The sequence below is a fragment of the Emys orbicularis genome, chromosome 5 (assembly GCF_028017835.1).
Source record: "Emys orbicularis isolate rEmyOrb1 chromosome 5, rEmyOrb1.hap1, whole genome shotgun sequence".
In the NCBI taxonomy this organism is placed as follows: Eukaryota; Metazoa; Chordata; order Testudines; family Emydidae; genus Emys; species Emys orbicularis.
In genome coordinates this window covers 11,161,912-11,173,924 of record NC_088687.1, presented here as the reverse complement: position 1 = coordinate 11,173,924, position 12,013 = coordinate 11,161,912, and the positions used below count along the sequence as shown (strand labels likewise).

At 54.8% G+C, this 12,013-nt stretch overlaps 1 protein-coding gene across 1 annotated transcript; it reads right to left on the bottom strand.

Moving 5' to 3' along the window:
* Window positions 1-4,771: 4,771 nt before the first annotated feature.
* Window positions 4,772-10,412, bottom strand: MBOAT4 (membrane bound O-acyltransferase domain containing 4). Its single transcript, XM_065405805.1, has 3 exons — window positions 10,294-10,412; window positions 7,186-7,410; window positions 4,772-5,735 (listed from the first exon to the last, which is right to left on the bottom strand). The coding sequence occupies exons 1-3, from the start codon at window positions 10,410-10,412 to the stop codon at window positions 4,772-4,774; spliced, it is 1,308 nt and encodes a 435-aa protein (XP_065261877.1).
* Between the last annotated feature and the right edge of the window lie 1,601 nt (window positions 10,413-12,013).

Below are 12,013 nucleotides of genomic sequence, written 5' to 3'. Positions count from 1 at the left end.
CCTGCCTGCACCCCAAACTCATCCCCAGCCCTGCCCCACCCCAGAGCCTGCACCTCCAGCCAGAGCTTTCACCCCCCCACCGCACCCTCAACCCTCTGCCCTAGTCCTGAGCCCCTCCAACACCACAAACCCCTCATCCCGAGCCCCAGACAGAGCCTTCACCCCCCCACACCCTAACCCTCTGCCCCAGCCCTGCACCCCCTCCTGCATCATGAACCCCTCATCCCCAGCCCCACCCCACAGCCCTCACCCCTGCACCTCCTCCCATCCCCAAATTCCATCCCAGAGCCTGCACCCCTCACCCCCTCCTGCACACACACACACCCTGCCCCAGCCCAGAGCCTGAACCCAAACTTCCTCCGAGAGCCTGCACCCCTCACCCCCTCCTGCACACCCACACACACACCCTGCTCCAGCCCAGAGCCTGAACCCAAACTTCCTCCCAGAGCCTGCACCCCTCACCCCCTCCTGCACTCCCACCCCTTGCCCCAGCCCAGAGCCTGCATCCAGCACCCAAACTCCATCCCAGAGCCTGCACCCCAGATCCCCTCCCAGAGCCCAACCTCTCACCCCTTCTGCACCCAAACTCCCTCCCAGAGCCTACACCCCAATCCCCTGCCCCAGCCCAGGGTCTGCACCCCAGACCTCCTCCCTCCACCCAAACTCCCTCCCAGAGCCTTAGGCAGGTGGGGGGGGCGGAGTTTGGGGGGGGGGGGCGGGTTCTGGGCACCACCAAAATTTCTACAAACCTGCCACCCCTGGCTAGGCAGCTTGTGAGGGGCCAGTGGTGGCTCCCTGTGGAGAAGGAGGGAGCCAGGGCGGGCTCCTTGGGCGACTGCTGGGGAGAAGGCCCAAACACCACCGACGTGGGCCTGTGAAGCCGGGCAGTTGTGGGGTTAGAGTACATTGCTCCCCGTTGGCTTAGGGTCCCTAGACCAGCAACCATAGCAGAGGGGTACCACCTAGAGACAAGGGGCTAAAATCCTGTGAGGAGGGAGGCAATTAGGCTGACAGTAGAACCAGCAGGGGTCTATTAGGCCAACAGCAGGACCAGCATGGGATGACTGGGCTGACGGCAGGACCAGCACGAGGCGATGGGGCCGACAGCAGGACCCGTGCCTGGCAAACAGGCCGATGACAGGACCAGCAGCAGGGATGAATGGGCTGATGGCAGGACGAGCATGGGGAGACTGGGTTGACGTCAGGACCAACGCTGGGCAAACAGGCCAACGTCAGGACCAGCGTGGGTCAACTGGGCCAACAGCAGGCCTAGCACCAGGCAAACAGGTCAATGGCAGGACCGGCACTATATGTGTCTATGTCTAAGTGACCAAGTGACTGATGATTTGGGTACCTCAAGTTTGGGGGTCTGGTTTTCAGAGGGTGGGGGCTCAGCACTTCCTGAAACTCAGGCCCTTTAATGTAACTCAAGTTGGGGCCCCAAAATTGCTGCTTACTCTTGTTAATTTAGGCCTTAACTCTAGCATGACAAGCGGGGACTTGGAGCCACCTGTGCCAGACAGCTAAGGAGTCCTCTAGCTCCTGTCAAAACACACACGCAGGTGTAGGGCTGGGGCTGGAATGCACATGAGCACATGTGTAATGGGGACTGAGGTGGGGTGAGCGAGTGTCAGGAATGGGGAGTTACTGAGGTACAGGAGGGTGGGGGGTCAGCCCTGGCTGGCTGGGCTCCACAGGCATCATGGCAAGGGGCGTCTGAAGGTGGGATCTGATGGTTCATGGGTTTCTTATCAATAGCCTTCACTTGCCCCAGAATGGCTTTATTGTCATCAAACAGTATGGGTAACACCAGGTACATGGCAGTAGAAAGCGTTGCTTTATCTAAATGTAAGCAGGGGCTGCATGAGCTCTCCCCTGACCTCTAGTGATGAGCTGAGGGACAAGACTTCAGGAACAGCCCATGTTTGCATAGACACACTTACACTACCTAGGCGCGCAGCACGATGGGGCTGCTTTGCCAAAGTGATCACTTTTGGCTGGTGTTGGGTTTTACAAGTCACTCGAGTGCAGGGGTAATGAAATGTTGTTGTCCTTATTGTATGAGTAAAGGGGGACAGAACTGTACTTCGCCTGCCCTGATTGAAGGGATCACCCTGACTTGAATCTCGCTCACTAAGCAGGATGCCAAGTGCCAGTAAAGGAAAGAGAAGGTAGGAACAACAGATGTTCCTGTCTGGTGAGGTGGGCTTTGATTTAAGGAAGCCAGGACACCATTTGATTCTCTCCTCTCCACTGTTTAAAGACAACTAAGTAGGTTCAACTGAAATTCCTTGTTTTGTTCAATGATCACTAGAGCTGGGATCACTGACAACCAGGTGCTGAGCCTTACACCTGCTGTTGGATGGTGTTGCAGTGAAAGAGACTGTGCAGCCTGCAGTAGCAGTGCGGTTCCCCGCTGCCCTCTGAAATCTCTGAGAGTGGGGTTAAGTGGTGGAACCTCAGAATGTAACGTTGCAGCAGAGACGCTGTGGTGGCAGAGGGCAGCAGCAGAGAGACTATGGTGGCAGAGGGATGACGGCAGCGGAGCAACGCATAGCGCCGTGGCCAACGGCGGCAGAGTTTAATAACAGTGGCAGCTCCGTGAACAGTGGCAGCTGTGAGCCAGTTGTAGTGGTGACTGCAGCAGCTGAGACTTTGCTCAACTCCTACCTGGCCTGGGGTGGGCGGTGAATTCATGTGAACATACCTCTGAACTCTGGGTCTTCGCTGACCAAGGACAGCACCTGTGAGTGGGGTGCCGTGGGGGGGAGGGGAATGGCAGGTTAAAGGAGCATTTGTACCTCTGACTTTCACACTGCAAGGGGGAGACACTGTGGCAAAGGACACGGCCCAATGTACTCTGGGGTGGGTCTTAATTCGTGGTCACATACTTTCGAATCATGGTTGTGATGTTTTCCCAAATGAATGCTGGATTCCTTTCCCCTTTTTATTAAACGTTTTCTTTGCAATACACAGACTCAGTGCTTGTGAGGGGGAAAATATCGCCTCTTAGTGTCACCCTGGGGTGGTGCTTAATTTAGGGTGACCAGACAGCAAATGTGAAAAATCGGGACGGGGGTGGGAGGGTATTAGGAGCCTATATAAGAAAAAGACCCAAAAATCAGGACTGTCCCTATAAAATCAGGACATCTGTCACCCTAGTTTAATTTTCCCAGTTTATTGGGTTGGGACTTGAGCAGGTTCTGTTTTGTATTGTTAAGAGGAACCCCTAAAAGGGGTGCCGTTGGACACTCAGCCATCCTGCACCCTCAGTTACGTTGTGCAGCCCCAGGGAACTCATGGCTAGCGCCCAGGACAGAATGTGGACTTCTCCACACTGGAATCTCTTGCTGAAAAGGGCGGGCTCTGCTGGTCACATGGCGAGTTAGGCAGGAGCTAGAAATAAAGGGCATGTCTGTGCTGCAAGAAAAGCCCAACAGCAGCATAAGTCTCAGAGCCAGGGGATACAGACTCAGCATCAGGCTACAGTGGTAAATATAACTGTGTAGATGTTCCCACGCAGGCTGGAGCTCGGGGTCTGAGACCCACCCCTTTTGCCCGGTTTCAGAGCCCAGGCACCAGCCCAAGCAGAAATGGCTACGCTGCTATTTTTAGCACCATAGCGCAAGCCCCGTGAACCTGAGGCCAGGTCTACACTACCGCGGTAGTTCGACGGCTGGCAATCGAAGTTCCGGGTTCGATTTATCGCGTCTGGTCTGGACGCGATAAATCGATCCCGGAAGCGCTCGCCGTCGACTGCGGTACTCCAGCTCGGCGAGAGGAGTACCGCGGAGTCGACGGGGAGCCTGCCTGCCGCGTGTGGACCGCGTCTGAACCGCGGTAAGTTCGAACTAAGGTATGTCGACTTCAGCTACGTTATTCACGTAGCTGAAGTTGCGTACCTTAGTTCGAATTTGGGGGTTAGTGTAGACCAGGCCTAAGTCTGGAGACCTGGCTTCTGAGGCTCGCTGCCATGGGTGGTTTTTTGCAGTATAGATGTGCCCAAAGTTATCAGCGGGGCTTTTTCGGGGGGCCTATCTGCTAATAACGCCCCCTTGCTCAGACACCCCGGGCCTGGGGGTCCTTCATTCTTCACGAACTATTTAGCAGACCTGCTCCACTCACATAAATGAAACTGAATCCTGCCATATGAGGACTGGTTCAAATGAAAGGACAATATGGACACTCCTCCCCCAATCCCCATCTGTCCCCTCTAGCAAGGGCCAGTGGCTGGAAGGTGAAGACGACAAAGTTCAAAATGGAAATAAGACGCAAATGTTTAACAGTCAGGGTGTCTGATCAACGTCACAGATTACCTAGGGACATGCTTTGATTTAGTTGGGGATTGGTCCTGCTTTGAGCAGGGGGTTGGACTAGATGACCTCCTGAGGTCCCTTCCAACCCTGAGATTCTATGATTCTATGCTAAATTCTTCATCACTTGGACCCTTTAAGTCAAGACAGGATGTCTTCTTCTAAAAGATACGCTCTGATCCAACCCTGGGTTATTTGCCGGATGTGGGAATCACTGGGTGAGGTTCTCTGGTGTGTGCTATGGAGCAGGTCAGACTGGATGATCTAATGGTCCCTCCTGGCCTTAGAATGTGAGAGTCTATCTTATGTGATGAGATGATGGGTTTAGGGGGGACTAGGGGCATACCTAGACCTAGAGAAAACCTCTCCCTACCAAGGGGGCAATCTCCATCTCTCCTACGCTCTATGGCTCCTGGTGAATAGTGGGGGGGGGGGGAGGAGAGAGAGAATAGTGTGGGTCAGACACATTTTTCTTTGGCTCTCATGACCAGCCACAGCAGTGAAGCACCGTACAGGAGAGGGAAGAAGCTGTTGTAGGAGGCGCCCAGCAGCCAGAGCGCAGAGAAGCTCCTCATCTCCACCACAGCCGTGATGTACGCAATAATCAGCTGGGTCTGGACCCAGGTCAGGGCCTGATACAGCACCTTGGTGTGCCAGGACTTTGCAAGTGAACGGAGAAAAGGGTGAATCCGGTAATCGGCCTCCACCATCGCTGCCCAGCACAAGAAGCCAAACACTTGCCCTGGGTGGAGCCCGTGCCACCAGGCCGAGAAGGCAAAAGTGGCCAAGAGGGGCTGGGCCGGGCTGCGCTGGAAGACGAGTCTCCTCAGCCACCGGGAAGTGCTCTTGTTCCAGGTCCTGGTGAAGAGGGCTATTCTGTTGGTGGTCTCCAAGGTCCATATGTCTGCATCAGAGAGGTCGCCGCAGGCAGCCTCTGCACCGGGGGCGTGGCCAAGCTCCAGCCCAAAGCCCGCTGCGCTGAGGAGAGCCTCGTCGAGCACCCACTGGGAGTAATAAGCCAGTTTGAAGAGCAGGGCGGAATGCCACATGACGTACACGCAGCCAAAGCCGGTGCAGTCCGTCATGCAGGCCAGCGGGGCCACGCAGCTCCTCACAGCCGTTCTCAGCAGGTGCAGAGCCAGGGCACGAAGGCATTTCTGGCCTGCAGCCCTCCAGGGAGGTGTGGGGCGTGAAGCACATGAGCCCTGGATCTGGTCCTGAAATCTCCGAAAGGAGCATAGCGGGCCTCCCAGCAAGGCAGGGAAAAACAGCAGGTAGCTGCATAGAGGCAGCGCCCGCAGCAGTGGCTCCCTCCCATCCCCCCACTCAGCTGCCATAGTCACCTTCCCTTCGTGGATATCCAGAGCCAGCGATGTGACCTTCTGCGTCTGCAGCATGAGCGACGAGAGGGCGATTGTCAACCTGCAAGGGGGGGGGAGAGCAAGCGGAGTGGCGGTGAACGGGGTCCCGTAGTGCACACCAGGGCTGGTGTCGCCCTGAATGGACACGTAGCGGTGCTGCGTGCGAGGTCACGCTGTGCGGAGGGCGCCCGAGAGCGACATGGCCTCCTCCATGCGACATGACCTTGGGAAAGTGCCGGAACATGGTTCCGTTCCAGCTCCGCTACTGCCAGGGGGCAGCTGCAGCATCAGCCCCTTCTGTGCTGGCATGGATTGAGGCGCATACTGGCTGCATGGGGCTGGACTCGGCCTGTATAAACATCAGGTCATAGCGGGCGGAGCTCTGCCTCGGCCTCCCTCTCTGTGCTGCAAACACGACTTAATACGCAGCCACTAACCACTGCCCTGCCCCTCCCATTTTCCTGCCTTATGCAGCTGTACGGATGGCTGAGCCAAGCCTGCTACATGTCTGCAGGGCCGGCGCTTCCACTAGGCAACCGTAGGCGGTCACCTAGGGCGGCAGGATTTGGGGGGTGGCATTTTGCCGCCCTTGGCGGAAATTCGGCGGCGGGGGGTCCTTCCGCTCCGGGTCTTTGGCGGAAATTCGGCAGCGGGTCCTTCACTCGCTCCGGGACCCGCCGCCGAAGTGCCCCGAAGACGCGGAGCGGAAGGACCCCCCGCCGCCGAATGCACAGAGGAGGAGCGCTGCCGCCTAGGGTGGCAAAAACCCTGGCGCCGCTCCTGCCTGTCTGCAAAAACCAGTGGACTCCGCGAGCCATGTGGCACCAACCTCAATACCCACGCCACACACCCGGACCTTGAAGCCTCAGCATGCTTAGTGACTGCCTGGTTATTTGCGGTGGGCCTGCTCTGCTTCCGTCTGTTCCCCTGAACGTGCCTGGCACCGTCCCTGCATCTTGCCAGGAGGAGCCGGCCGGACCCAGTGCGCAGTCAGAGCGTGGGATGCCCAAGTGGGACAGCTGAGTCAGGACAGGGCTGGGAGCAGACTGGCATCCTGGTGGACGAGAAGTGATTCCAGTGCTGCCCTGGGGGGAGGCTGAGCGCCCGGCCTGGCGAGCGAATGCTGGAAAGGTCATGAACATTTCACATCCGGTATATGGAAAAGTTGGGGCCACCTGATTTTAGCCCTTAATGACTCTGGAAGGTGCTGAGCATGAGACGGAAAAGGCAAGAACCAGGCTGTTAAACGGTGGGGGAAATCTTCTCCCTAGAATGCTGAAGACAAGCTTTGTGAAATACCGGGACAGCTTGCTATAGCATTTCAGGTGAGAAGAGAGGGCATGGTGTTAAGGGACACGGACTGTCCTCAGGGGAGTATGACTGCCTCTAGGGACCACGCAGATTCTGCTCTCAGTTATGCCCAGAAAAATCTGGACAAGTCTTGATGCAAAATCTGGCCCAGGCTGTATCATTTGAGGAAACAGGTGGGCTTGTGCATTGCTGCCTGATACCTGATGCACGGGGCTCCTTGCAGATAATGTTCTCTGTAGTGCAGGCCCATGTGGCAGAGAGTCTGCCAGGACATCTGGAGCACGAATGCCCACGTGTGGACCTGCAGTGGGCCGACTGAGTGGAAAATGGCCACGGAGCAGAAGGTGGGGATGAAGAGCAGCAGGGCGTACCATCCCATGGCAGCACACGCGAGAAGGCAGCCTCCCACCAGGAGCAAGACGTACCTAGAAGAAATCAGAAATGTTTGCAAAGGCTTTCTGAGGCCGCGGAGGTTCAGTGGGTTTGGCATTGCCCAGCACTAAGACAGCCTGCAGGTTTGGTGGGGCTCTCGATTCTCTCCTGGGCTGGCTTTGCCATCCCTTGTAGCTTCTTGCCTTTGTACGGATTGCCCCTCCCACTGCCCTCACTCCTCCCTCATCAGTGCCACTTCCGTGGTCTAACAAAGGGTCCCTGAGGACCAGACAGCTCATGGCACTGCCTTCCTCTTGCTTCATTTCCAGACTCATCCCTCCACCAACCCCAAAGCAGACCTGGCCAAGTGCTGAATTTTCTCCAGGCCCTCTCCCCTGCCTCCACCCAAGCCCTGCTGGATTCCCTCCTTGGAGGCTCTTCAATGCCAGCAATAGCTGGTGACTCTCAGGGTTAAGTACATTTTGTCTCTAAATCATCACAAACTCACCAGCGTAGCCCTGCTCTTTAGCCAGCCCTGCCACATCGTCCCTGGGCCAATGGAGGCTTAGTTCCCCACACCAGTGCGGCTGTGTTTGACATCACCCCTCTTGGCCACACACTCTTCTCTGAACCCGACAATGTCTCCTGGGCAGCAGGCGAGACATTCCCCACACTGCTGTGCTCCGTTCTTCCTGGCAGAGCTTGGCACTCACCCAGGGGCAGAGGGAACCCATCAGGGCACTTGAAGCTGTGCCTCCCTAGGTAGTTTCCTAACCCTAACAGAGCACCATGCTGCTGATCGTCACAAGCACGAAGGCGCTGAGCATTGCCAGCTCTCTGATCTCCAGGGACTCACCTACCACCAGGATCGTCTTATGCTTTTCTCTGCGTTAGCTGCCCATCTTTTCCTGTCCCTCCACCCTTTAGAGGCCGGGTACCTGTGCAGCCTAGATACGCATCTAACCTGATCGCTGCTGTGACTGACAGGGTGGAGGATGCCACATTCTAACCTCCCAATGAGACAGGTGCCACTTGTGAGTTTGCCCTGCTAGCCAGCCAGGTAGATTCCAGAGGACTGTAGTCCATGGTAGATACACAGAAAGGGCTCCGGTGAAGTCCTCGCTCTGATTTGAACTTTGTATGTGTTCTCCAGGCTGGCAAATCCTCAGTGGAGGCTTTGGCCCAAACTGTCCAACCGGGGAGTCCAACCCAAAGTGACTTCATTTCTAAAAGTACCGGTGACCTGCAGAGCCCTCACATGCTGGTGGGAGAGGGGGTGCTTGGCATCTCTGAAAATGTAGGCTTGTGCATTGAATCCAGCGGCTGGCTTTCTGTTTGGTTCATTGTACAGTAATTCCTCACTTAAAGTCATCCCGGTTAACGTTGTTACGTTGCTGATCAATTAGGGAACATGCTCGTTTAAAGTTGTGCCATGCTCCCTTCTAACGTCGTTTGGCAGCTGCCTGCCTTGTCCACTGCTTGCAGGAAGAGCAGCCCGTTACAACTAGCTGGTGGGGGCTTGGAACCAGGGTGGACCGGCAGCCCCCCTATCAGCTCCCCCTACCAGCTCCCCGGTGCTGCAGCCACCCAGCAGGCTACCAATTGCCGGCAGTTCAGCTGTCCCTCCCCCCCCGCCATGTGCTGCCCTCTGCCTTGGAGCTGCTCCCCGAGACTCCTGCTTGCTGTGCAGGGGGGGAAGGGGGTGGCTAATGTTAAGGTGTCCCCCTCCCCCCTGCTCCTGCACCCCGCTTACCCCTTCTCCATATAGAGCAGGGAGGGGACACGGAGGGAGAGAGACAGAGAGAGCTTGGGGCAGCAGCTGCTGTCTCAACTTCCTGATCCACTTAAAAAGACAATGCACTTAAGAGTGGGTCAGCTTACTTAAAGGGGCAGTGTGCATCTCTGGTGTGTGTCTGTCTCTGTCTGCTATGCTGTCTCCCCTCTGTGTTTGTGCTGCCTTGTGTGAGAGGCTATATTAACAACAATGTGTTAACCGTTGATGGCTCAGCCAAATGCTAGTTCATCATTTAGCAGCAAGGCATTCCCTGGGAAATATCCCTCCCCCTTCCACCCTCTGACTTCACCACCTCAACCAAGCTTCACAATTGTCATAGCTGTGAACAGTATTAAATTGTTTGTTTAAAACGTATATTGTGTGTATATCTATATAATATATAGTTTTTTGTCTGGTGAAAAACATTTCCCTGGAACCTAACCCCCCCTATTTACATTAATTCTTATGGGGAAATTGGATTCGCTTAACATCGTTTCGCTTAAAGTCACATTTTTCAGGAACAACGTTAAGCGAGGAGTTACTGTATCACTTGACTGACCTGCAAGTCCCGTTAACTCCAAAAGACCTGAGTGAACTTGGTGCGTTGATTTCCTCTCCCCACTCTTTCCTCAGATTATAACCCGTGACTGCTGCCTTCATGCCCAACTGCAGAGGTGAGGTTTTATAAATCACCTAACAGGAACACTAGTCCCTCTGCACGTCAGGGAGACTTGTGCTTCTGAGTCACTTAGGTGCCTTTGAAAATCCCACCTGAGGGTCACAAGTTCTTCACTGATTCCTTGGAACATGACCTGTGATTCGGATTCATATAATCTCTGCATCTTCAAGCTGGATCTGCTGTAGCTCGCAGGTCTTTAGGCATTTAATGATACTTTGTGATTCTCCAGGGCTGTTCATCTACATATCTCAAAATACCTGACAAACATTAATTACATGGGGTGAAACCGAGGCACACAGAGGTTGTGATAAGGTCAATCATGAGTAGATACAGAGAGTTTTGATTCCCAGACCCTTGCTGTGCCCATTCCCCTTCCCTAGGAAAGAGGTTAGCAAAATTGCCTCACCTGTGAAACCTGCACTTAGACTAGAATTCACCACCAAAGCTCATGAGCATGGAATTAAAGCAAACATGAAAGCATACCTGGCATTTAGCGAGAGAGACCCAGAGGTGCAGAGATAGTGAAAGGAAACGGCAAATGGAAACGCAACCAGCTGGTAGAAAGCTATAGGGTGAAGAGCAAGCGGACTTGCCCAATCCATTGAGAGCCTGCTTTTCAAGAGAGTTAATTCTGCAATGGTCTTCAGTTCCTGGGGCACCTGGATGAAGAACTGAAACTCCCGTCTTTCCCTCTTCTGTTTATATGGGGCAGGAAGGCGGGGTTAAAGCCAAACCCCAGATAAGCAGTGTAAATGTGTCTGTCAGAGAGCAAAGCCAGCGTGCTCAGGAAACAAGGTTATCTGAACTGGGGAGCCTGGCACACCGCGATACATGCAAGAAGAAAAGGAAAATATTCTCTCTGTTTTCATAAATGCTATTTCTGCTAAGTGCCTTCGTCCCAGGGCTTGAGCTCACATGGAAAACATGCTGCTTCATATTTGGGCTGCTAAGTTCCTGAGCAACCTCCTGCTTTCCGATCCCAGGGAGCGTTACACGCAGAGATAAGCGAGCGTTCTTTTCCAACAGGCAGCTTAAATACCAAGCTATTGGAACACCTTGACGATGGGCGAAATGACTTCAGCAATTATCCGAGGGCTAAAGCAGGGCAGTCGCGTTTGCTTTGTCTCTGGGTTCTCATACCCCCGCCCTGCAGCTGGATGGCGTCACATTCAAGCCGTTGGAAGGGCATGGAGGAGCCAGTGGAAAGACAGCAAATGAGCTAGGCCTGCTGCCAAGGCTGCAGGAGGAGTTCAGAAGCAATACAGAGACACAACAGCTCCTTGCATGCACCCTGAGATGCGTCAGGCTCAGGTTTTCCCTTCCCACGATCTCAGGGTCAGTCACAGCAGCCTTGGGTGTGTCCCTGGCCAGTTTACCTTCAATATGGTGTCAGGTGTGTAACTTTAGGCTTTAAAACATTGGCCTAAATGTATAGCAGAGAGCTCCAAAATGTGCAGGCAAGAGCCACACACCCAGGAGCCATGGTGCAGCCAGTTCTGTAGTTCTGCTCCCCACGAGTGCCGTCCTGAGAGTCCCTCGCTCCAGGGAACGTCTGAGGCCTGGACACGCCTTTAGCCAGCTGGCTTTGTTGCATGTAACAGAAGGATAGTGGATGTCCTGCTTCATCCGAATCCCTCAGCTCCAAGTGGTGGCGATGACTATGCCTTCGAAGGGGGTGAGGGGACATGCCAGTGGAGCTGGCTGTTCCCGGCTTCCCTCGTCCAGGCCAGGCCTTTATTTCCATGGGGGATTCACAGCACGCAGGGATGGCAGGAAGCTGTTGGCAGCTACAGGTGAGAAATGAGAATATGGAACAGGAGCCTTCCCCTCTGCGAGGTCCCCAAAGGCCATTTCAGGGCAATAAACGTGCTGGTGCTCCCATCCCTGGGTGGTAACACAACTGCGGGACTGGGAATTTCAGGGCAACCATTAGGCATTTCTGAAAGCTGGACCCTGCACCAACACTAACCCCAGGTGCACATATACATAGGGTGACCAGACGTCCCAGTATTAGGGGCCTTGTCTTGTATAGGCACCTGTACCCCCTACCCTGAAAACAGTGTCCCGATTTTTCACCCTTGCTCTCTGGTCACCCTACATCTGCAGTAAGTTAAGGGTCAGTTTAACAGTGGTTACACATTCACTTACAGATCACTTTGTCCCCATGGAGGGGAGGTAATTGGCACTCAGCACTGCCCTGTGC